This window comes from Dendrobates tinctorius, unplaced genomic scaffold, assembly GCF_039654945.1.
Source record: "Dendrobates tinctorius isolate UK_male_01 unplaced genomic scaffold, ASM3965494v1 ptg000127l, whole genome shotgun sequence".
NCBI classification, from domain to species: domain Eukaryota; kingdom Metazoa; phylum Chordata; class Amphibia; order Anura; family Dendrobatidae; genus Dendrobates; species Dendrobates tinctorius.
In genome coordinates, this window is record NW_027361795.1 from 20,516,208 (window position 1) to 20,543,338 (window position 27,131).

Genomic DNA, 27,131 nt, shown 5'->3' on the forward strand with positions numbered 1-27,131 from the left:
CAGGATGTTGATCACATCAGCATACCAGAATCTTTGAGGCCATAGCGCACTGTCACTGTGACAAGATCCTAATGAGCATATGCTGGAATTGACAACCAATGCATGCACAGAAGAGCAGGGACTAGTCCAGCCCCTGAAATGGACATCACTGATGACACTTTGTTTCAGGGTGACCGTAGCCTCTGCCCCCTGATGACGTCTTGTTATCCCAGCATGAATTGGGGGTTCCCAAATGAAGCGTCATCAAACAGGAAGTAGGTAAAAAAACAAACAAAAAAAAATCTAAAAGCAGTTAGATAGCGTAGTGAGGGACTAAGAGGACTTTTTAATTACTGTATATACTCGTGTATAAGCCGAAATTTTCAGCACATTTTTTTGTCCTGTCACATTTTGTCCTGTCAGTCTCCTGATTTTAGTGCGGCCAGCCTGAACATTGTCCATCCGTCTGTTTGTGGCCAGTCTCTGACGCAGTATCCTAGACAGGCATTTCTGAACAAAGAACTAATCAGTGTCAGTGAACCTGACTTCTGGGGTCAGCAGCTGCAGGATCAGGTCTGCACAGGAGTGGTACCTGGCGACTACCCGCAGCCCAGTGTGTCTCCACCATCACGAGCTCCAGTGAACACCTTGTAGCTGCTTAACTACGCCCATTCGTGGGCAGACCCGGCCCTGTGGCACAGTAGGTCCACAAATCCAGGTGCGCCACCGTTGGGCATAACAAAAAGCATATACATTTCTGATATGGAGGAAAGGGAGGGTATGCAATAAAAACATGTTTCAAAAACAAAAGCATAAACATATGTATTACCTGGAGAGACATTCTTTTCTTTAATATATAGAAATAGAATGTTCTTTTATTATATACAGCATGTAAAGATAAAAAAAAATAACATAAATAAGGAAACATACCTTTGAAGGGTCCATGATTACAGTAGGTACAAAGTTTAAGAAGATGTGATTGCAGTCTGTGCGGACATTGGTGTTATTAAATGCCACTTCCAATTCATCCATGGCTTCCAGAAGAAGCCGCTCACCTTCATTTTGAAGGTACTCAAATGAAGCTTCCTATTAGTAAAAACAAAAGTGGAGCATCTTAGGAAGATATGAGTTTTTTGATAATAGGGCTCCAGTTACTGACTAGTGCTACATGCTCCCAGACGACAACAGTGTCCAACATCTATAGAGTACTGCATTTTGGACCTTGTAGTATGGCCGTCTGAACCAACGAGCCGCTATTAAAGTTGATTCACATTATGCATTCCAGTTGTGGAATTTTGGATGCAGAATCCACACTAAAATTCCACAGCAAAGTACAATAAAATGTTAGTGAATAGGTTTTAAAAAAAGTTATTCATTCACAGTGTATCAAAAAAACTACAAACTGAATGTAATTTGCAGATTTCCAAATTTGAAGCAAATTCAATAATGAAATGTGTATGAGGAACACGTGTAGACTTCATTGCAGATTTTCGCATGGATTTTTAGGTTGGTTGCATAATGTCATTTTTACGTTGTGTCATGGTCATTTAGGCTAATTTCCCAAAATGAGTATTTGGTGTGTTTTTGATGATGCAGACGTTCTGCAGCATGTCCTTATCAATTAGTTAAATTAGGCTACTTGTGTTTTTATACATGCAGAATTATTGCATTTTTTCAGCTGTGGTTTTTGTCATCTTTAGATAAAACTGCTTTGGACACTTCTTGTTACATAGCGTTGATAAAACTACTTTGCAGATACCCACTAAAAGCAATGATGCGTTTTTTTTACCTGCAAATTTTTCTCATTTCATTCGTCTATCTAGAAAATTCGCAATTATAACGTATATTTACTGAAAGATGAATGGACCTGTTGCAGATTTTAACCATGCATCGCAAGTCAGTTTATGCTAATTTAAAAAAAAAGAAGCACCGTGCGCATGAGATTTCTATAAATCCTAGGTTTCGTTTTTGGGTGCTACAAGATTAGGCAGGGTCAACAACTCAACATGGGAACTTATCTTTAGGGCCCCGTCACACATAGCGACTCACTATCGATCCCGACAACGATATCAACGTGTCAGGATTACTGGTGAATCGCTACATAATCGCTGGTGAGCTGTCAAACAGACAGCTTCACCAGCAATCAGCACAGCGACGCCGAGCGAGCGGCGTCGCTGTGTTCGTTAGTTACCAGCGCACTGATGCAGGGAGCTGGTAACTAACGTACACATCGGGTTTCTAAGGGACGTGCGTTCCTGCATCAGCGCGCTGGTAACTAACGTACACATCGGGTATCTAAGGGACGCACGTCCCTTGGATACCCGATGTGTACGTTAGTTACCAGCAGATCGCTGGTCTTCTGCCTGTCATACGCAGCGATGCATACTGGCCAGCGGGAGACCAGCGACCAAAGAAAAGTCCAGAGTTTTCCCAGAGCGATCAGCGATACCGGCAGGTGGGCCGGTCGCTGATCGCTGTCACACACAGCGATCTCGCTGGTGAGATCGCTGTTGTGTCACAAAACTTGTGACTCAGCAGCGATCTCGATAGCGAGATCGCTATGTGCGACAGGGCCTTTAGAGTGACATTTTATATGTTTATGTGAGCTTAAAGAGAACACATTAGCAAATAGAGGTTTAACGTTCCAAAAGTCGATGATGAACAAATTGTCTTTTAACTTGGTTACAGATTGCTAAGGCAATCATTACATTGCTATACATTTAGTTAATTGCGTAATTTAATGTAAAAAAAAAAAAAAATCACAGTTAAAATCTATGAAAAAAGAGAAATTGCATTACTGATTTTAAACTGATGTTAAGCTACGGTCTGTTTGCCTACCCTTGCAAACTTTATGGTATGACCTCAGAGTTTAGTTCCAACTATACATGCTGTCTTATTATCGGAAGCCAGAAATGTGAATTTAGTTCTATATATGAATGGTGAACTAATACAATGTGTAACTCACACTAAGAAGTCTGTCCCCTTCAGTGCCTTATAACCATGACTATATAGTGTTGTTCACAAAAACTGCAATCCATAAGTCAATAAGCAACACTGACGTAGATTAACATAATGCAAAAGAATGCAGGGCAAATGTAAATATTACCCCTTCACCTGCCAAGCCTGCTTTCACCTTCCTGACCAGGTCAAATATTTTCAGTTCTAAACATTGTCACACTATGTAGCAATAACTCGAACAATTCAACGGATCCCACTGGTTCGGGGATTGTTCTTTTGTCACACCTTGTGCTTCACGACAATCATTAATTTAGGTCGTTAGGATTTGTGTATATGTATGAAAAAAATGGAAATTTGATAACAATTTTGGAAAATTTGCAATTTTCTAAATGTGAACTTTTATGCCCTTAAAACAGATGGTCATACTACCAAACATAATTAGGAAATATCTTTTGCCACATGTCTACTTTACAGCATCATTCCTGAAAAAAAAAATTATATTATACACACACACACACACACACACACACACACATACACACACAGCTCTGGCAAAAACTAAGACCACTGCACAGTTTAAGAAAAATCAGATTCTCTACATGTCTGACGGCCATTCCAAGTGTCAGTTGAATTCCAACCAGAGTACACCTCAATCTACTTAATGTGCTTCTGATTAGGTGATCACCTGAACCAAATCTTATTTAACAAAGGAAAGTATAAAAAAAAAAACCCTGCTGTGTTGTTCACAATCCTCTTGCAATAGGACAAGCTGGATGGCAAAACAAGTGCTAGTAATATTGCAAAAGTACCGTAATAGGAATGAAAAAAATAACTTTTAACCATGCCAAAGGAGTTGAAAAGAAAAGTCTTGAGTGAGGAAAAGAAGGGCTCAATTCTGGCTTTACTAGCAGAGGGATACAATGAGCGTCCTTAAAATTTCTAAGACGACAGTCCATTACAACAAGGTCAAGCAGCAGACATTGGGGACAACAAAGCTACAGACCGGCAGAGGGCAAAAACGACTCTCCACTGACAAGGATGACCGTCAACTTATTTGAATGTCACTCAGCAACCGCAGGATGACATCAAGTGACCTACAAAAGGAATAGCAAATGGCAGCTGGGGTGAAGTGCATGGCAAGAACAGTTCATAACAGGCTTCTAGAGGCAGGGCTCAAGTCATGTAAAGCTAGAAAAAGCCTTTCATCAATGAGAGGCAAAGTAGAGCCAGGTTGAAGTTTGCAAAAGACCATAAGGATTGGACCATAAACGACTGGAGTGCGGTAATCTTCTCTGATGCGTGTAATTTTCAGCTTTGCCCAACACCTGGTCGTCTAATGGTTAGACTGAGACCTGGAGAGGCCTACAAGCCACAGAGTCTTGCACCCACTGTGAAATTTGGTGGAGGATTGGTGACAATCTGGGGATGCTTCAGCAAGGCTGGAATTGGGCAGGTTAATCTTTGGGCAGGTTAATCAGGTTAATCAAGCCGAATACAAGGTTATCTTGGAAAAACAGTTGATTCATTCTGCTCAGGCAATGTTCCCCAACTCTGAGGACTGGTTTTTCCATAAGGACAATGCGCCACCATGCCACACAGCTAGGACAATCAATGTGTGGATGAAGGACCACCACATCAGACTGAATATGAGTCAACAGTGTGATGCAGCAGCAAAAAAGGGAAATGCAATTCTAGGATGTATTAACAGAAGCATACAGTCTAGATCACGTGAAGTCATTATTTCCCTCTACTCCTCTTTGGTCAAACCTCATCTGGAATATTGTGTCCAGTTTTGGGCACCACATTTTAAAAAAGACATCAACAAACTGGAGCAAGTTCAGAAAAGAGCGACCAGAATGGTGACCGGTCTGCAAACCCTGTCTTATGAGGAAAGGTTGCAGGATTTGGGAATGTTTAGTTTGCAAAAGAGAAGACTGAGAGGAGACTTAATAGCTGTCTACAAATATCTAAAGGGCTGTCACATTGTAGAAGGATCAACTTTTTTCTCATTTGCACAAGGAAAGACTAGAAGAACTGGGATGAAACTGAATGGGAGGAGACACAGATTAGATATTAGAAAAAACTTTTTGACAGTTAGAGTGATCAATGAGTGGAACAGGCTGCCACGAGAAGTGGTGAGTTCTCCTTCAATGGAAGTCTTCAAACAGAGGCTGGACAGACATCTGACTGGGATGATTTAGCGAATCCTGCTTTGAGCAGGGGGTTGGACCAGATGGCCCAGGAGGTCCCTTCCAACTCTACGATTCTATGATTCTATGATTCTATCAAATCCCTGTCATGGCCAGCCCAATCTCCAGACCTGAACCCCATTGAAAACCTCTGGAATGTAATCAAGAGGTACATGGATAGTCACAAGCCATCAAACAAAGAACTGCTTACAATTTTGTACCAGGAGTGGCATAAGGTCACCCAAAAGCAGTGTGGAAGACTGATGGAAAGTATGCCAAGATGCATGTAAGGTGTGATTAAAAATCATGTTTATTCCACAAAATATTGATTTCTGATCTCTTCCTGGGTCAAAACATTAGTATTGTTGCTTCTAAATGATTATGAACTTGTTTTCTTAGCATTGAGGTCTGCAAGCAGTGCATTTTTTTGTTATTCTAACCATTTCTCATTTTCTGAAAAAAAAATAAATCTAAATTTAGTGCTTGGAGATTCAAAGACATGTTGTCAGTAGTTTATAGAATAAAAGAGCAATTTACATTTTACTCAAAAATATACCTATAAAGAGAAGAATCAGACAAAATGAAAATTTTGTAGTAGTCTCTTAATTTTTGCCAGAGCTGTATAATATATATATTTTGTTATTTGACGTTAGAAGGGCTAAAGGTTTATCAGCAATTTTTCATTTTCCAACAATTTTTTTTTAAAGATCCAAACACAGAAAATGACAGCCCACCACACCCGCATCACTTGCATCTTGGGTGCACAACAGCCTGAGCAGGCAAAGAAATATATCAGCAACAGAAGTCGGCACTCCGTTTTCCTAGGATCAATACTTTATTGGAAATCCATGTGCACAAATGACAAATCGTGCATTCTTCAATACATCTTACGCATTTTGGAATGATTATGAAATGTGTAAGATGTACAGAAAACCGCACTTTATGTCATTTGTGCACATGGATTTGCAATAAAGTATTGACCCTAGAAAAAAAGCAATGCTAACTTCTGGCAATTTTTTTTTTTTTAGGGACCACCTCACATTTGAAGTGACTTTGAGAGGCCTACTTTATGACAGAAAATACCCAAAAGCGACATAATTTTAAAAACTGCAACCTTCAAAGTGCTCAAAACCACATTCATGAATTTTATTAACCCTGTAGGTGCTTCATAGGAAATAAAGCAATATGGTCTAAAAAATTTAAATTTTATTTTTTCACACAAAAATGTTGCTTTTAGCCCCAAGATTTTCAATTTCACAAGGGTGTCAGGGAAAAAATAACCCCAAATTTTGGTATGCAATTTCTCCTGAGTACACCAATAACCCATTGATGTTGGAAAACTACTGTTTGGTCACATGGCACTGCTCGGAAGGGAAAGAGCGCTATTTCAATTCTGGAGCACAATTTTGGCTGGAATAGATTGTGGACGTCATGCTGCATTTGAAGAGCACCCAATATGCCAAAACAGGAGAAAGTCCACATAAATGACTCCATTTTAGAAACTACACTTCACAGAACTTTATAACATTGTGATGTAAAAATGAAAATAATTTTTTTAAAAACACAAAAATGTTGTTTAAGCCCCAAATTTATCATTTTCACAAGAGAAGAAGTAATTGGACCACACAATTTGTTTTGCACTTTCCACTGAGTAGATGGATACCCCATATGTGGTGGAAAAAACTGTTTGGGCTTGGTAGGGAAGGAGCGCTATTAGACCCTGGCAAAACAGCAGAAACCTCAACAAAGGATCCAATTCTGGAAACTATACCTCTCGAGGAATTTATCTAATAATAATTATCTTTATTTTTTTTTTTATATAGCGCTAACATATCCGCAGCGCTTTACAGTTTGCACACATTATCATCACTGTCCCCGATGAGGCTCACAATCTAAATTCCCTATCAGTATGTCTTTGGAAAGTGGGAGGAAACCTGAGTACCCGGAGGAAACACGGGGAGAACATACAAACTCCTTGCAGATATTGTCCTTGGTGGGATTCGAACCCAGGACTCCAGCACTGCAAGGCTGCAGTGCTAACCACTGAGCCACCGTGCTACACCCCATCTAGTGGTGTAGTGAGCATTTTTAACCCATACCCGACTCACAGAATTTTATAACACTGGGCTGAGCAAGTGACCATTTTTTTCCACTAAGATGTTACTTTGGCCCAAAGTTTTTAATTTTTAAAAGGGTTTAACAGGAGAAAATGAACAGTAAAATTTGAAATTTTCAAAAACTACTTTGGGGGCACAGTGCAAATCTCAAAAGGGAAGGCGCGCCATATTACAGTAAAGATTTTGCTGGAATGGTTTACAGGTGCCATGCCACATAAGCAGAGCCTCTGTAGTGCTAGAATAGCATAAACCCCCTTAATTGACCCCACTTTACAAACTACACCCCTCAGTATATCTAGGGTGCAGTGAGCATGTTGACATCACAAGTGACTCACAGAATGTTATACCACTGAGTGGTGAAGAAGGAATAATTACATTGTTACCACTAAAATAATATTTTAGCCCCAAATCTTAACGTTTTATAAGGGATAATTATAAAACATGGACCAAAGTTTACTGTGCAATTTCTTCAGATTTTACATCAAAAATTTAGTTTTAGCCACAGATTTTACCAGATTTTACATTTTCACAATGGAAAATGGGTAAAAATGGCACCAAAACTTGTCACTCAATTTCTGCTGAATGTGGCTACACCCCATATGTGGCTGTACAGTACTGCTTAGCCACATGTCAAAATTCAGGAGGGAAGGAGCACTATTTGTCTCTTTGAGAACAACTTTTTGCAGAACAGTTTGCAGGCTCCATATACAGAGCTCCCAGATGCCAGAAGAGCAGAATCCCCCCTCAAGTGACCCCATTTTTGAAATTACACCCTGCTGGGAATTGATCTACAGGTGTACTAACAATTTTGACTCCACTGGTGTTTTCCAGAAACAAGTAACAATGGATGGGTTGGAGTGAAAATTGCATACCTGCCATCGTAGTGCCGGTACATTGTGCCCACCTCCCGATTCTGGAGACATGCACCCGTAAACTAAAGAGGTTGTCCACTAATTTGCATTGATAACCTATCATTAGGCATTCAAAAAGATGCCTGGAAGACAAGAAAAAGAAGGGAAAAAAATGTGCAGGGTACAACAAATATTATATGGCCTCCAGCGGCCATTTACCCGATGCCCACCACAGGGAAATCAATGGGAAGTGTAGGGATTCCACTCAGCGCCAACATTTTCTGACAACCCGCAGCCTCGGGACACCTACCAGCTCGGGGCCCCCAGAATCACCTTTCTCCTGGTGCTGCCAGCTTCCTGCAGCAGCGATCCTGCCTCCTGTGACCCCACTCCACTGCAGCCAACTTCCCCCAGAAAGCCACCGTAAAATCGAACTATAAGATGCACCATCATTTTATTAAAAAAAAAAAAACGTTCCCCCATTTTCATCCTCGAAATTTTGGGTGCGTCTTGTGGTCTGGTGCATCTCATAATCCACAAAATACGGTACCTGGTAAACCTTCCATGTACTTGGCATAAATATAGTAAATGTGTAAAGGTCCACACAAAATATGTCAAGAAGAAATCAGCAAACAGAAATAGATAGTATTTTTAGTTAAGTGGAGTGGATCATAAATCTGTATACCAAACACGCCACCCATACCCAAAAGTACAAAAGGAATACTATAGTCTAAGTCATAGAAGCAACCATAAAAACAGAGTATATTACAGGTATGAAGAATTCTGTGGAAAAGAAAATACACAAGGGACACATTGTACCCACACGTTTTGCAAGAATGCTTAGTCTGGGGGAAGAGTAACACTGTAAACACTTATTTAAGATGAAATGCAGCTACAAATGAGCACGGGCTAATTACATGGGTGTATTATAGTTGCCTCTACAACTTAAACTGTAGCACTACTTTTGTATTTCTTGGTGTCAGTGGCATATTTGGCGCACAGACTGACTTTTTAATGTTGGATTTTGTCCTGCATTCTTTTGCATTAAATGTATATAGAGATAGGACTTGAAATATTTGGACAGTGACCGATCTTTGTGATTTGGGCTCTGAATGCCACTCTTTTGGATTTAAAAGGAAGCAACTGAGATGCAATTCAACTGTAGACTTTCAGGTTTAATTAAAAGGATTCAACAGAAAAATAACGTGAAACATTTAGAAATTGCAACCATTTTTCTACAAAAAATGGTTGCAATTTCTCCATCTGTACGTGGGGTGGGAGCACGTACAGCTGGAGACTCTGGGCTGAAGCACTTTACAGGTATACTCTCACACTTTGGTTTCTTTCTTTGCTCCATGATTCATAGTAACTTGCATTTATCTTGGCCAAACTGTTTATCATGAGTTACTATTGGCCAAATTTGGACCATGCACCAATCACTTTTACATATGGATCCAGTCATTTTTTTCTTGGGAATTTAACTAATTCTTAATGAATATTTATTTATTGCACTATGCACTTTACATTTCATGTAAGAATAGGTGTTGATTTATTCCCATATCATTTTCTATCATTACAAAGCAAGATTTTTGTTTCCTTTGAGCCTTTTTTGAGTATTACTTGTGCATCAGATTGTTGGTACTTACCATTTATCTTCATGCTCTCGTGCTCCTTCTTGTTCCGGAAGCTTAATTTTTTATAATATGTTCATCTCTATATTTTAATTGCACTATATAAATAAAGGTTATTTTTAATCTTTCAAACTCTTGCAATTTATCATCTTACCTCGTCTCTCACAATTTGAGGTTGTGCACATTCATTTTTCTACAAAGCCTCCTCATTTCAGGGGCTCAAAAGTAATTGGACAAATTAACTTCACCATAAATAAAATGTTCATTTTTAACAAAAAAGAAGAAACAGGAAGCTCATCAATGTGGCTAAATAACATATCATCTGGAATAGTACCAAAACATCAAACGCTTGGTTTCCTCCTTTGTGATGCTTTGCCAGGTCTTTCAGGTACTACAACTGACTTCATTTGTTGCCTTACGTTTTGCTGTAGCATGTGAAATGCATGCTCAATGGGGTGGAGATCTGATGATTGACTCAGCCATTGTAGAATATTGCACATCTTTGCCTAAAAAAAAAAACCCTGGGTTGCTCTCGTAGTATGTTCTGGGTCACTGTCCATCTGCACTCTGAAGTGTGGGTCATTGCCCATCTCTACTCTGAGCTGCAGCCCAATCAACCTTGGTGCACTTAGTTATAGCCTGTGCACTTCAGACTTCATTCAGCTGCTTTTGTCATATCATCAATAAACACTAGCGACCCAGTGCCATTTGATGCCATGCATGCCTATGCTGTCACACTGCCTCCATGTTTTACAGATAATGCGGTCTGCTTCGGATCATGATCCCTTTCATGCATTCTCCTTACTTTCTTTTTCCCATCATTCTAGTAAAGACTGATCTTCGCTCATCTATTTAAAAAATGCTTTTCCAGAATTGGCCTGGCTCCTTTAGATGTTTGTTTTTTTTTGCAAAATCTAATCTGGCCTTTCTATTTTTAAGCCTGACTGATGGTTTGCACCTTGTGGTGAACCCTCTGTATTTGCTCTCATGAAGTCTTCTCTTTATAGTAGATTGAAACACCTACTTCCTGGAGAGTATTCTTCACTTGGGTGGCTGTTGTGAAGGGGTTTTTCTTTACCGTGGAAAGGATCCTAAGAACATCCATCACTGTTGTCTTCTCTGGACATCCATGCATTTTTGAGCTCCCAAGCACACCGTTGAGCTCTTTTTTTCAGATTTTACCAAACTGTTGATTTGGCTACTCCTAAAATTTATGTAATCTCTCTGATGAATTTTGTTGTTCTTTTTCATCCTAGTGATGGTCTTTTTCTCTTATATTGAGAGCTCCTTTGATCTCATGTTGTGGGGTTCATAGCAACAGTTTCCAAATGCAAATGCCACACCTGGAATCAGCTGCAGACCTTTTACTTACTTAATTGATAAAGGGTTATTGGTGGAATAGCCCATGCAGCCCATTAAAGAGCTTTTGCGATAATTGACCAATTACTTTTGGTACCTTTAAGAGAGGAAACTACATATTAAAGAACTGTAATTCCTAAATCTTTACTTCTACTACGATGTAAATACCTGCAAATTAAAGCCGAGAGCCTGCACTTTAAGCCCATATTGATTATATAACTGTATCTTGAATATGTTTAGGTAAATGGCAAAACTACCAAAACCTGTGTCGCTGCCCAAATATTTCTGAACCTAACTGTATTCAGTGTTCATAAAAATGAAAAATACAGCCATACCCACCTTGGTAACTAGATCTGAGTGTCTGATGATCGCGCGGACAAAAAACCTATAATCTGTCACTTCGGTTCCTTCTTCTACCTTAGCGGCCCCCAAATAAAGATGCATTTTATGGTTCGCACATGGAATGGCTGTTAAGTCAAAGTTTCTCATACGGTTCAGTTCCAACTGGAAGGCAAGGGCAGGCTCCAAATGTCTGTAGATTCGGTCTTCTTCAAACTTTAAAAGCACAAATTTTGACAGAATCATTTAAAAAGAAAATAATTATTTTCTACTTTAAAAATCATGCACTGTAATACGAAATCATGAATTTTGTGTCCTGTCAACATCTAACATTACTTCTTTCTCAGGTATATTTTAAAGGGAACCCGACAGGTGAAAAATGCTACCCAAACCATGGACAGCATGTATCAGCCACTGGCTGTAAGATCTCAGCCATGTATGTTTGTCTCTGAAGCTGCGGTGTTTCAGAGAAAAACATACTTTTAGTAACTGCCGGGGACCGAGCCACAATGTGAAGTAGTCATACAAGAGGGACCCTGACAGCTTCTCCCTGCTCACTAACCATGATTGACAGGTCTCTGCCTACACGCGTAGGCATACATGGTTGTGATGGTACAGCCAGTGGCTGATACATGCTGACCTCGATTTTGGCAGCATGTTTCACTTATCAGGATTCCTTTAGGTTTTAATTATGCTTATGGCTCCTGTTTGCTTCATGATCAGATTATTGTCTTCACATCTGGATAACGTCTAATACTTTTATTCATTCTAAAATTCTGTAATTAAAACATAAAAAAAAAAAAAATCAACTTTGACGGAAGACATACCTTGTTCCTTGCCCGGAAAGTAAAGAATTTAGGGAATTCCCTCTAAGGATTGTAAAAAAACAAAACATGAGGTTAAGAATTATTAATAATAGAAAAATAATACACTGCACATAAAAGAAAACAGCAAAATATTAATGTATAAACTATAACAAATGAAGGTCACTATAATTTATAAGCATCGTACTACTTAAAGGGAATCTGTCATGTTATACATGCAGCACGATCTGTGGAAAAGCATGGTATGGAGGAGAGGCTGAGCAGAATGCTATGCAGACATGCTAGAAAAGGTTCAGTATAACTTATAATTTATTCTACTATTTTGCAATACCCTTGTACCTTAAAGGAGGTCTCAGATCCTCTATCTCCTTTGTAAAAAGAACAGCAGCACAAAAGAAGATGGCCGTGAAATTCTGGTAATAATAACTGGTAATCTGTCCAGAGTCTATATATAGTGCTCAGCATAAATGAGTACACCCCATTTGAAAAGTCAGATTTTAATCAATATTTAACTGAGCACAAGAACAATTTCCAAAAATTTTGCCGAGACTTATTTTCAAAGAATATTATTTAAGACATAACATGAAAATAAGGTTAAAGCTAACCGGTCACGTGAAAAAAAGCTCTTAACTTTATTGTTAGGGCAGTGAGAATCTGGAATTCCTTGACTGAGGAGGTGGTGATGGAGAACTCTTTTGAGGGGTTCAAGAGAGGCCTGGAAGTCTTCCTGGAGCGTAACAATATTCTATCTTACAGTTATTAGGTTTTTTTTTTAAAAGGAAGTAGATCTGGGAATTTATTCTGATGGAATATAGGCTGCACAGGATGGACAAATGTCTTTTTTCGGCCTTGCTAACTAGGTTACTACGTAACCCATTTATGATCTATGACGTATAGGTACGTCAATGGTTACCTCCTCCCCCTGTTTGATGCGGGCTCCAGCGCTGAGCCTGCAACTTGTCTGGAACACGTCAGCCGATTTCTTCAGCTGACATGTGCCCCTAACAGCTGCGGGTGGAATCGCGATCCACTCACGGCTGTTAGCATGTTAAATGCTGACAATCTCAGATAACGGCATTTAACATGATCGCGCCGGAAGCACATCTATAGCTCCGTTGGCACCCGTGTCACATGACCGCGGGTCACTGATGAGATGGTATAACAAACCAGGATCTGCAGGAGACCCCTGTGGTTGTCAATTACCGGAGTGCCGCCCTGTAGTATTTTAGCTACACAAAGCAGGGCTGATGCCCGGCTATGTGTAACACAGACTGGATGATAGCAGCTTCCAATCTCCCATGGAGACTATTAAAGCCTGTAAAAAGTGAAGAAAAGAAATTTAAAAATTAAAAAAAAATAAAAGCTCAAATCACCTCCCTTTTGCCCCATTCAAATAAAACAATAAAACTACACATATTTGGTATATCTGCGTTCAGAATCGCCCAATAAATCAATATAAAAAATAACTGATCTGTAATTGGAGTAATGAGAACAAAAAACAAAACACCAGAATAACATTTTTTTTGTCACCACAACATTGTAATAAAATGCAATATCAGAAAATAAAAACATTGCATCCACCTCAAAATAGTATCAATAAAAAACGTCAGCTTAGCATGCAAAAAATAAGCCCTAACTCAGCCCCAGATCATGAAAATGGAAACACTACAAGTCTTGGAAAAAGGCGGGGGTTTTTTTTTTTTTTTTACCAAGTTTGGAATTCTTTTTCACTACTTAAATAAAAACGAACCTATACATGTTTGGTATCTACGAACTCAATGACCTGGAGAATCATAATTGCAGGTCAGTTTCAGCATTTAGTGAGTATGGTTAAAAAAATAAAAATAAAAACAATTGTGGCATCTCGCTTTTTTTGCGATTTCACCGCACTTTGATTTTTTTTTTCCATTTTTCCAGTACACTATATGGTAAAACCAATGGTGTCGTTCAAAAGTACAACTTGTCCCACAAAAAAAAGCCCTCACATGGCCGTATTGATAGAAAAATAAAGTTATGGCTCTGGGAAGAAGGGGAGCGAAAAACAAAAACTCTAAGGCTACTTTCACACATCAGGTTTTCGGCGTCAGGCGCGATCCGGCGTCGTGCCGGAACGCCGGATCCGGCAAATGTTTTGTAAAACCGGATGTGATGGATCCGGTTTTCTGCCGGATCCGTCTTGTTCTTGACAGACAAAACCGGATCCGTCTCATCCGGTTCATCCGTTTTTCTATCCGTTTTTCGACGGATTACGCCGGATCCGGTTTTTAAAAACACCCCTTGTGGCCTTCCGAACGGGATTGGCTACTGGAAAACTATATATAGCGTGTTCCTATAGCGCTTCTTTGACAGGTTGTAGAGGAGAAAGTGCAGGTTGGAGAGAAGAGCAAGTTACTGGCGAAGATGGATGTGGTCATTGGAAATATTTTGAAGAATTTGGCGGATTTTACAGCGGAGGCGAATCGTTTGAGGGTGATTGTTCTGGAGAAGGAGAGAGCGAGACAGCAGCGCATCAGGCATCGTAGACGACGTTTGTGGATCCACCCCATCACAGCCAAGAGAATGACGCGTGGGGTCTATTCTACACTCTGCATGGACCTTCGACGAAACCCGGATAAATTTTTTTGGATATGTTCGGATGAAAATGGAGAATTTTGATTACTTGGTGGAGCGCATTGCACACCTCATAAGAAAAGCGGACACCTATTGCCGCTTCTCTGTTTCACCCGCAGAGCGTCTGATGGTGACTTTAAGGTAAGCCACATTTATTGGATATGCTCGCATCAGAGCACACTTTCACTGCAATCTTGTTGGTGGTAGTTTGTATCTCCAAGTGTTATAGCTGAGTTTTGGTATGTAATGCCGTGATTTAAAACTAATTGATTGTTTTTTTAATTCCCCACAGATTTCTTGCAACTGGAGAATCCCTTTCGTCACTGCATTTCCAGTACAGACTCGGGATTTCCACCATATCTGGAATAGTGAAGTACACATGCCGTGCACTGTGGGACTCCTTAGCTGAAGAGTTTTTACCAGAGCCCACAACAGAGAGGTGGATTGAAATTTCAGAAAAGTTTCAACAGATATGTCAGTTTCCCAACTGCTTGGGCGCTGTGGACGGGAAACATATCCGCATTGTAAAGCCAGCCGGATCGGGATCGGAATATTTCAATTACAAGAAATATTTTTCAATTGTCCTCATGGCCATCGCTGACGCGGAATACAAATTTATTGCTGTTGATATTGGGGCCTATGGCCGCTCCAATGACTCTCAAGTTTTCAAACTGTCTGCCATGGGGCGTAAACTGTATGGAAACACCTTCCAGTTCCCACCACCTAGACCGCTGCCGCAAACATCTGGTCCACCTATGCCATTTGTCTGTGTAGGGGATGAAGCCTTCCAGCTGTCAGAACACCTTTTGAAACCCTTACTCTAGCAGAGGATTGACAAGAACAAAACGCATTTTTAATTACCGCCTCACAAGAGCAAGAAGAATGGTTGAATGTACCTTTGGTATTCTGACAGCCAAATGGCGGGTCCTATTGACTGCGATCAACCTCAAGACAGAAACTGTGGACGAGGTGATCAAAGCTTGCGTGGTACTCCACAATTTTGTTATCTGCAAGGAACCCATTTCCATTGAGGACACCTCTGAAGAAACCACCTTGCAAGATTACCATGACATTACCACTAGAAGTTCTGTGACGGTTTCAGTAATGAGGGACAATTTTGCACTATACTTTATGTCACCTCAAGGCAGAGTACACTGGCAGGATGACAGAGTGCGAAAGATTTGTGCCCTTAACCAAACTTGTGTACCTTCTGTACCAACAGTATATACCTTTGCCAACCAAAGTTGGCTATCTTGTCATGGTCTCTATTTTTAGCTTTAGGCCACAGGTGTGTACCTGGTTGTGTTTTATGCAAAGTATTTCACCTTTTAACAAAAGTTGTGTACATTGCTAGGAAATCACCAACAATAAACACAACTTTTTAGGTGAAATACTTTGCTTCAAACACACCCAGGAACACAACTGTGGCAAAAAGCTAAAATTTACCCAGTTATATACCTGGTTTTGAATACCTTTTTACCTTTTAAATACCCTGTATTTAACCTTTTTTAAAAACATATTTCGCCGCAGAAAGAAATGACAGACAACCAGTGTAAACAATAATTTAACTTTTATTTAAAATATTTTTTTTTTGTAAACTGTTTTTAAAGTTAAAAAAACTTTTTTAATAAAGGTTTGAAACCAACTGGGCATTTTTATTACAAAACACATCATAAATCTGTGTAGTGTAGGGTGGAAATACTGCTGGAGGGGCTGCGGGACACTTCGACAATGGGAGTGTGGAGAGAGGACTGGGATCGTGGTGGGGAAGGAACAGTTAGAGGTGATGGTGTGGAAAAAGCTACAGAATGGGTGGACATGTGGGAGGCAGAAGAGGTGGTGGGCAGTGGAGTGGAGGGTTGGGCAGGGACTGTAGGAGCAGATGATGTTGATGGCAAGTTGTATGGGGAAGGAGTTTGGTACGGGGAAGGAGTTTGGTACGGGGCAGGTTGCTGGAAGTGGGGAGATGTCTGGTACTGGGGAGGTTGCTGGTACTGGGGAGGTTGCTGGTACTGGGGAGGTTGCTGGTACTGGGGAGGTGGATGGTATGTAATAGGAGGGGGAGGATGGAAAGTGGCTGGAGGGGGTGCAGATGTAATAGGAGGGGGAGGATGGAAAGTGGCTGGAGGGGGTGCAGGTGGAGGAACTACTGTGGTGGGAGGAGGAGGTTGGGAGGTAACTTGCTGGAGAGCACCGTGGCATGAATGCATTACATGCATCTGCTGGGTAGGAGATAAGGTTTCCATGCGCTCCACAACAGACCTGAAAAAGGTGTGGTTTGGCGAAGATCTTGCTTCTGAATGCATGGTTTGCAGAAGTGTCTTCACCTCCAGAATGCTGGAGTTGATCTGCTGAAAGCCTGCGGAGATTTGCTCTGACAAGACTTTGACAGTTCTGGAAAGATGCATTCAGATGCAATAACTCTTGCGCATAACTCTTTTCCTGACCCCTCTGCCGCTGCCGCCCAGTACCCGCAGGTGTACTAGAGGCGGCAGGGGCAGAAGGGTGGGGTAAAGGGAAAGCGATCTCCTCACCAGCAGCTTCATGTAATGTAGGCGGCCACGATGCTCCTGTGCTGGTGGATGGGACAGATGGGTCGAATGTGTGGGAAGGCAGGGAAGGTGCAGATGTACCGGGGCGGTCGAAGTGTCCCTCGGTGCCGGTCTCCTCAGGGATCGCCTCAGAAGGGTCCAATCGTGCAGGCTCCCGAGTGCTGCTCACCGTGCTGTGGAAAGAGAAAAAAAAACAATTAAAATAGTGACATGGTATGGCCCTGGCTGAAAAAAAAAAGTTACATCTAACATTTTTTTTCACATGTGGTGTGTAATATTTACCTTCTAGTGACCATTGTTTCCCGGAGGAACGACAGGGCTTGTGCGTACTTGTACTTGCTCCTGCGTCCTCCAGATCCACTCGGGGCCCGCATCTCTTTATTGAACTCCTTCTTGAAACGATCCCTCACAGACCGCCACCGATTCACAATTCTCTCCCCTGAAACGAGAAAGGACAAAGTGGTTAGTATACAACATCAGTGTTTCCCAAACTCCAGTCCTCATGGTCCCCAGGGGTCATGTTTTCAGGATTTCCATAGTAAATAGAAATCCTGAACACATGATCCGTGGGGACCACGAGGACTGGAGTTCGGGAAACACTGGTTTACATCAAGCAACCGGTACTGTATATACTTACGCTCTTTAATCTGGGCCCGAGCATCGAGGTCCTCCCAGCGGCCCACAAGGAGCGAACAGATTTCCTCCCAGAGTCGTCGGGTAACGATCAGGTCAGCGTGGCGGCGGTCAGCCATATTCCAGAGCGGCTCCCTTTCTCTGACGAGATCGATGAGGTGGTCCACATCGATTCCTCCATCCTCACCGTCAGTCGGGAGCACGCTGTGAAGGCTGTTATAGAAAAAGACAAAAATAACATAATTAGCCTCCACAAAAGAAATGAAATAAAAAGTGCAAAAAAACAAAGCAAAAATATTTATACTTACACGCTGGTGACCGCCGCGTTGCTGTCGCCGACGACCCTGGAAGGCACTGCGAGGACCTCTTAGCCGAGCACCAGATTGGGAAGACTAGAGAAGAAAACAAAAAATGTTATGTCTTTGGATGTAGGCATTTGTTTGCTGTGTGTGGTCTGCAGAACATTGTTTTCTATGTGTTGTGTGTAGTGTGATGTTGTGTTTCTGCGTTTGATGCCAAAATCTTACCAATTGTGAGCCCACTCCAGGTGTCTGTCCACCCCTTCCTTCTTCTTCTGGGAGCTCCTCTTCATCTTGTGATTCCTGTTTTGAAATAAAAGGCAATGAATAGACATATATTACAGAGATGATGGATTTTGGAAATAAAAACTTACCGTCAAACGCTGACGATGCGAGGGAGGGCTCCCAGAAGAAGATGTGCTGTCTTCCTGCTGGCCAGACTCCATGGCTGTGGGTGGTGTTCCTGCTGCTGCCATTGCTGCTGCTGCTGCATCTATTGGGCGGCTGTTGAATAAAGATAAACAAAGGGCCAATGAATATCTTGATATTCCATGGCCCTAGTTTGGAGGAATGGGGGATTTGATAATTACCGTCTCTCATCTGCTGCTGGACTCCCCTCCCGTTGTTCAGCATGCTGTTTCAATTGGGGTGGTGCTGATGGTGCTGCTGCAGATGTCTCCTGCCTTCTCCTGCACCTGGTTGCTGTCTTGGGTGGCATGTTGGGTGTGGCTGAGGGTCCCACTGTCTTGCTTTTATATATGTCTTGTGGGCAGAGCTACTGAGCATGCTCAGACCAAAAAAACCGGATCCGGCCACCGGATCCGGCTGTCGCCGGATCAGGCGCATTGCGGCGCTCATAGGCTTTCATTCAGGCTTTTCATTTCGCTGGAGACAAAAAACGTTACAGTAGCCGTTTTTTCCAGACGCCGAATCGCGACACATTGCCGGATCCGGCGAAAACCGGATGAAACGCATGGCCATCCGGCTCGATCCGGCTCTAATGCAAGTCAATGGGGGGGAAACCGGATCCGGCATTGCATTTCGCCGGATCCGGTTTTTGTCAAAAGCGCCAGATCGCGCCTGACGGCGAAAACCTGATGTGTGAAAGAGGCCTAAAATGGAAAAACCCAAGGTGGAGATGGCGTTCATCTGCAGGTTAATAGTGTTCTGAACCTCTCCAGTGCTGGAACCCCCGCTGACCGGAGGAAATTGACTCTCTCTCCTTGTAGAATTCGAGTTTTAGTCATGGGGGCGGCACCAGCGTGAGTTCAGTCCACAGCTCTGTGTATAGAGAGTGGTGGCTGTAACCACACCCCCGATACTGACTGACAGCCGACCCTAATTCTGAGCTGCTGTAAGTCAATGCCAGGGATGCGGTTACAGCTGTCACTCTCTATACGCACAGCAGAGACTGAACCAGCAGGCAGGTTGAGAACAATGTTAATATGCAGATTAACCCCCCATATCTACAAGTTAATAGCAAATTGCAGGTGGGGCTTTTTGTGCATGCGCTTCAGAGTAAGTTTACATCGTAGATAGCACCTATGCATGCCATTCCTCTGCTATGTACGCCGTATTGTGCCATAGGAAACACTTACACCAGTTTGGATTTCTATTTCTTTAGATAACAGGTAAACTTACAAGTCAATTTTCCTCAACCCTTCTCATCAGAAGACACTTATGTTTAGGTGTTCACCTCTATGGTGAGATTGTTGCAGAACCACCTTTGTTAAACTTTTGTATCGCTTTTGCTACAGTATCCAGACTGATAAGTAAAGCTTTGCTGATAACCTTATAACCTTCACAATTCTTTTGCAAATAAAATATTTGCTTTCTTTGGTCTTGTGATATACTAACACAGACAACAGTGGAATGCACTGGGGAGTGAAGGATGGGGTTAAACCAAAGTAGGAGAATAAAGGGAATTATCACACATTCAAAACCTAGCAACAGTCACAAATAAATCCATCAAACACCTTCTCCAATAACAATCACGCAGCAAAAGCTATGTCTGACAATGAGAGCTAGCCAGGATCCAGATTATATAGGAGATGGGAGTGGCCAACAGTGAACAGCTGAGCCTTAATGTAGGAAAGCTTCCAGGAGCTCTCAACTGAGCATATTTACCCCTGCACTGCTAAAAATGTTTTTTACACCATTTAATATGAAGGTAAAGTGCTTCTAATCAGTGCAAGATTAGGAGAAATGAGCAGCTGCAGTCTTCTGGCTCCTCTCTATTGCAGTAAACCCGTGATACCCTTTTTCCTCTAAAAAAAAGCTTACTTTGCATTAAGTAATCAATTTAGTCACCTGCTGGCTCCCAATCGAAATCTATCAACGCTACCAAAAAATTCTATCCCAATTTTGCTCTTCACATTGGAGCATGGTTTTGTGTGGACCAGTTTTCTTCCTCCCTGTATGAAATATCCATTATTGTGATGTTGCTGCCTGAAAAAACCTGCTAGACTGTGCCTTTTACAGACCAATATCCTTGGGAAATGCAGACTACAAAATACCGACTAACATCTTTGCAACTTGACTTCATATTTAACCGTATAATCCTTTCTATTTTCCAGCCAGACCAAAAGGGTTTTATGCCCAGGAAGTCCACCACTACTAATATTAGGCGTATACAAACTTTAATACAAATGTGCTAAAATTGTGTTAGAATGACACTGTTCAGACTTTTGCTTAAACTATTTGGTGGCGCAGTTACAAAAACTATGACGTGGTTCCAGTTACACACGCTTCCAGTGGCTATGTTACACCCGGTCCCTGTCCTGGCTCTGCGTCCCTTTCTGCCGCTGCCCCCCATTCAGGGCACTCAACTCGTGCATCGCACCCTGTCCCTGTTCAGCAGCCGGCTCCCTGTGTGTCCCATGCCGCTTCTCAGCGTTCAGTTCTCTCCCCTTCCCCCACCTCCTGGCATCCCGTCGGCAGGTCTTCAGCTAAAGCTATCATGGCACGCGCTCCTCTGGCTTCTTAAAGGGACAGCGTGCATTTTTCAAACTGGGTAATGCACTGGCTGCTATTTCTGGCCTCTCCTCCATAGGGAGAGCTCCGGAGCAACGAGTATCAATCATTGCTATATCCGGTTCTGTTGCTAATCTGTCTGCGCTGCGTTTGCAGTCTCTGTGCCTTCTCTCATGCCATCTGTCTCCACAGAATATCAGTATCCTGATAACCCTGGCTATCTCGACAATCATCTGTGCCAACGCAATCCCGTTCCACCTACAGCCATCCGAGTCCGAGGACTGTGACAAGGTTACTGGAGCCAGCCATCTACCAACTACCCGGATCCAGGACTCGCCTCATTACAGACTCTGCTATTATTTCTGTTATCCCTTTTCATCCTGCTGGGACAGCTGCCACGTTTCCGGGGTCTAACTGGAGGTAGCACCTGTGTCCTCCGGGTATTCCATTCTGGTCCTGTCTGAGGGACTTTACTACGGGTACCCAGGGGTCACTAGTTACGCCCCCTTCGGAGCCCCCCGGACCGCGGTCCCGAGGTTCCACTTTAAAAATAAAAAATGAATGTGAACGTCACCATCTCTGCCTCCGCTTCCATTCGTTACAGACTACTTCCATACTATCAGAGTGGTGGTAATGGTTTCCTCGGATTTGCATTTGTTTAGATATTTCTAATTGAAAAATGCAGTGAATACACAATTCTCACCAGCCAATGCCCATATTACTTAAGACTGAAGAATACCAATAAGAGGACTCAAAGGCCCCAAGGGGCAGCTTCCTGTCCTGTACACGCACCTGTTGCCAGTTAAGATTAACTCCTATCCAATGCCAGTGGAGCATGATCTACACACGTGGTCAAAATTGTTGGCACCCCTCGTTTAATGACAGAAATACTCACAATGGTCACAGAAATAACTTGAATCTAACAAAAGTAATAATAAATCAAAAATCTATGAAAATGAACAAACGAAAGTCAGATATTGTTTTCAACAAAGCTTCCACAGAATTGTTTAAAAAATAAAACTCATGAAATAGTTTTGGACATGATACCCTTAACTTAATATTTTGTTGCAAAACATTTTGAGGCAATCACTGCAAATTATTTCGGTAACTGTCAATTAGACTTCTGCACCTCTCGACAGGTATTTTGGCCCATTCCTCAAGAGCAAACTGCTCCAGTTGTCTCGTGTTTGAAGGTTGCCTTTTCCAGACGGAATGTTTCAGCTCTTTCCAAAGATGCTCAATAGGATTTAGGTCAGGGCTCATAGAAGGGCCACTTCAGAATAGTCCAATGTTTTCCTCTTAGCCATTCTTTGGTGTTTTTAGCTGTATGTTTTGGGTCATTATCCTAACTGACCCTGTTATTTTACATAGAGAGCCTAAGATAGCACTGTTTAGGCTGCTGGATGAGGAACAATGGCATTGTCATGCTCAAATCTTTAGATTAGAGACGGGAAGGCAATTGCCCTTTGATGGTGAACTGTCTGACCCCCAACTGTTGGTAAACGGAAAGCATTGGTTAATACTATTGTGTCATATGGGAGTTATGTTCCATAATAATAGTATGTCTTTTTACATTCCACAGGGTTTGGTTTCCTTGGGTTGACAGTCTTTTCACCATTGATCCTGAAGTATTGGATCCTGAAGTACTGTAGTAGAAAAAAATTGTAGTTACTTACCGATAACGGTATTTCTCTGATCCCATGACGGCACCACGGAGAGAGAGGGATCCGCCCTCAGTGACAGGAAACCTACAGATGAAAAAGGCGGTACCTCTCTCCCACATCAGTTGGTTTACAGAGCATTACACAGAATTTTCAGCTGAAACTCAAATGGTTATAAAAATCCACAATTAATCAAATTATTCAACTTAAGCTTAAAAGAGGCACCGTGTGGCTAAGTATCAAAGCTAACTAACTCACTCTAATGTGCACACCTGTGTGTGTGAAAGGGAGGGGATGTACGGGTGCCGTCATGGGATCAGAGAAATACCGTTATCGGTAAGTAACTACGATTTTCTTTCCCCCATGACGGCACCACGGAGAGAATTACAAAGATTGTACATCTAGGGAGGGACCACTGCCTCCAGAACCCTTTTCCCAAAGGTGAGATCTGAAGAGGAGGTCAAGTCTAGACGGTAATGTTTGAAAAATGTAGAGGGGGAAGACCAAGTGGCAGCTCTACATATCTGGTCTCCTCCGCCCAGGATGATGCCACTGCCCTGGTTGAATGGGCCCTTATGTCCTCTGGGATGGCTGCCCCGCAGGAGGAGTAGGATAGGGTGATGGCTTCTCTTATCCACCTCGCCAGCGTGGCCTTCGATGCTTTTTGACCCTTCCGAGGACCCTGAAAACAGACAAACAGAGCCCTATCCTTCCTAAACTCCCTCGTGGTTGTTATATACTGGACCAGGCATCTTTTTACATCTAAAGTGTGCCATACCTCTTCTGTTTTGTTTTTGGGATTGGGACAGAAGGAGGGTAGGGAGATTTCTTGGGTCCTATGAAACTGTGAAGACACCTTGGGGAGATATGCTGGGTTGGTTCTAAGAATTACCCTATCATCCAGAACTTGCATGAAGGGTGAGTGGGCAGACAAGGCTTGTATGTGACTAATGCGGCGGGCAGAAGTTAAGGTTACGAGGAGGCAGGTCTTAAGGGACAATATTTTTAAGGGATCCTCCGCCAAGGGTTCGAAGGGAGATTTGGTTAGTGCTTTCAATACCAGGTTTAGATCCCAAGGGGGGGTGTTGCGTAGGGGGATCGGCCTAGATCTACTTGCGGCCCTCATGAATCTCTTAACCCACCGATTTCCGGCTAAGTCATGATTATACAAATCCCCTAAGGCCTCCACCTGTACTTTCAGGGTGCTTGTGGCTAGTCCCTTTTCCAACCCTTTCTGTAGGAATTCCAGAATTTCCCCTATTGGGATCTCTCCCATTGGGTCAGAATCTGAAATTGATAGGAATTTTTTCCATACCTTCCCATATGCCATAGTGGTTACTGGCTTTCTACTTTGTAGTAACGTGGTTATCAAGTTTGACGAGAAGCCCCTATTGCTCAGGAGTTCCCTCTCAAAAGCCAAGCTGTCATGTGTAGATTTTTTATATGGGGGTGATACACTGGTCCCTGGGATAGAAGGTCCGGGGTTTCTGGTAGAACCAAAGGGTCTGTGACAGACATTTTCCTCAGCCAGGGGAACCATATTCTCCGGGGCCAGAACGGTGCTATTACTACTACCGTCGCTTTGTCCCCCCGTATTTTCCTCAGTACTAAGGGGATGAGAGATATTGGAGGGAAAGCATAAGCCAGATGATAATCCCAGGGAACCGTGAAGGCATATAGAGCTACTGGGCCCCCCCGGGGATCTATTGAGCAGAAGGCTTCCACTTTCCGGTTCTGACTGTTTGCAAATAAGTCTATCTCTGGTCGACCCCAGAGGTTCACAATCTGGTTGAAGACTGACTGCTTAGTTCCCACTCCCCCTGCTTTAGCCGTGTTCTGCTCAAGAAGTCTGCTGTTCGGTTTTCTGACCCATTTATGTGGAGGGCTGTCAGGGATTCCAGATAGAATCATAGAATCGTAGAGTTGGAAGGGACCTCCTGGGCCATCTGGTCCAACCCCCTGCTCAAAGCAGGATTCGCTAAATCATCCCAGTTAGATGTCTGATTGTGCTCTGCTAGGTGAAAGATGGATTTTGTTACTTCCATCAGTGCTCGAGACCTGGTGCCCCCCTGGTGGTTTAGATATGCTACCACTACCCGGTTGTCTGAGAAGACCCTTGTGTGTTGGGAGCGAAGTGAGTCTAGAAAATGAACGAGAGCTAGTTTCACTGCCAGCAGCTCCTTCATGTTTGAGGAAACTGACTCTCTTTTTTGAGCCCAGGGCCCTTGCGCTACCTGGCTGTCTAGATGTGCACCCCACCCCCAGGGGCTTGCATCTGTGGATAAGATTTTTGTCGTTGGTAATGCCCAAGGGACCCCCTTGGTTACATTGGCTGGGTCTGTCCACCATGCTAAAGAGTGTATTGTGTTTGGTGAGATGTTTAACCGCCTGTCTAAATTTCCGTGTAGGGAAACGTCTGCATCTAATATTTCCCACTGTAAGACTCGCGTGTGGCTTTGTGCCCACTGTACTGCTGGAATGCAGGCTGTCATTGACCGCAATAGAGACATTGCCTTTCTCAGGGTAGTTACTGGGGAAGCTATCATTTGTGACACCATCTGCGTCATCTTTTGAATCTTCGCCTGTGGAAGATAACATTTTTGTTCGGTTGGGTCCAGTATTATTCCCAAGTATTCCTGTACCTGACTTGGTACGAGTCTGGATTTGGGCAAATTCAGCATCCATCCTAGATTCACTAGAGATCCCATGACCATGTCCAACTGTTGTTTGCAGTGGTGAAAGGTGACGCCTACTACTAAGAGATCGTCCAGGTATGGGACTATCAGGATGTTTTGCTCTCTTATGTGGGCCATTACTTACGACATTATTTTTGTAAATACTCTTGGGGCAATAGCTAGCCCAAAGGAGAGAGCTCTGAACTGATAATGTTTTATCTCCCCCTGGATTGTCACCGCCACCCTGAGGTATTTCCTGTGGTCTCTGTGAATAGGTACATGGTAGTATGCGCCTCTTACGTCTAATACAGCCATGAAGCATGATGGGGGAAGCAATTTTACACAAGATTTTATTGTTTCCATCTTGAAACGCTGAATTTCAAGGAACTTGTTCAGTCTCTTTAGATTTATTATGGCCCTGTACGATCCGTCTGGCTTTCTGCGGAGAAAGAGAGGGGGAGTAGAAGCCTTTGCCCCTGTCCTGGTAGGGGACTTCTTGTAGTACCCCCTTTTCCCTTAGTTTCGCGACCTCTTGTTGCAGAGCCAGCTGCTCGTGTGATGTTCTTTGGGGCGTTATCACAAAAAAATGATTGGGGAGGGTATTAAATTTTAGTCTCAGTCCTTCTTTTATTATGCTCAGAATCCATGGGCTCGCGGATATTTTTTCCCAGGCCTGGAAGAAGTAGGACAATCTTCCCCCGACCCGGGGTGCACCCTCATTGTGGCTTTTTGTTATCGGGGGGCTTGTTAAACATAAAGCCTTTGTTCTTCTTTCTCTTATCCTCCCAACCTTCTCTGCTCCCTTTTGGGGGTCTTCGCCGCATAAATCTCCTGTTCCGAAGAGGCCGTTTGTATGCCTGATTAGGGAATCCGGGAAAGGATTTTTTCTTGTCCCCTGCCTTCTCCAAGATGTCGTCTAACGCTGGGCCAAATAAGAACTCTCCTTCACATGGGATTGCGCACAATTTGGTTTTAGTCTGCAGATCCCCCGGCCAGCATTTTAGCCATAAGGCGCGTCTCGCGGCATTTGAGAAGGAGGCTGCTCTGGCCGCCAAACTAGTTGAGTCTACTGACGCATCTACCAGGAAAGCTGCTGCTGACTTTATTACGGAAACTGACCTTTGTATTGTTTCCCTTGGGACTTTTTCTTTTATTTGGGAATCTAAGTGGTCTAACCAAACCATTAAGGCACATGCCGTGCATGTGGCTGCTATGGCTGGCTTTAGTCCCCCTCCTGCCGCTTCCCAAGCGTTTTTCAAAAAGTTTTCTGCCTTTTTATCCATTGGGTCCTTCAGGGTACCCATATCTTCGAAGGGCAGGGCAAATTTCTTAGAAGCCTTTGCAACCGCCACATCCAGTTTAGGTGCTTTACTCCATAGGGAGCAGGCCGGATCATCAAAAGGGTATTTCCTCTTGGGTGTTAGGAGGGCTTTCTTGTCTGGCTTTTTCCATTCTCGTTTGATTAGAGAGTGGATTTTCTC

The 27,131-nt window shown here is 42.7% G+C and overlaps 1 protein-coding gene across 1 annotated transcript in view; it reads right to left on the reverse strand.

Moving 5' to 3' along the window:
• The window catches only part of ACACA (acetyl-CoA carboxylase alpha), a 624,740-nt gene that overhangs the window by 372,212 nt on the left and 225,397 nt on the right, over window positions 1–27,131 (reverse strand). Inside the window, exons 36-38 of the mRNA XM_073542564.1 lie at window positions 12,251–12,292; window positions 11,424–11,639; window positions 910–1,065 (exon numbers count right to left, since the gene is read on the reverse strand). Coding sequence (XP_073398665.1) covers window positions 910–1,065; window positions 11,424–11,639; window positions 12,251–12,292 — 414 coding nt within the window. The remainder of the gene's footprint in view (window positions 1–909; window positions 1,066–11,423; window positions 11,640–12,250; window positions 12,293–27,131) is intronic.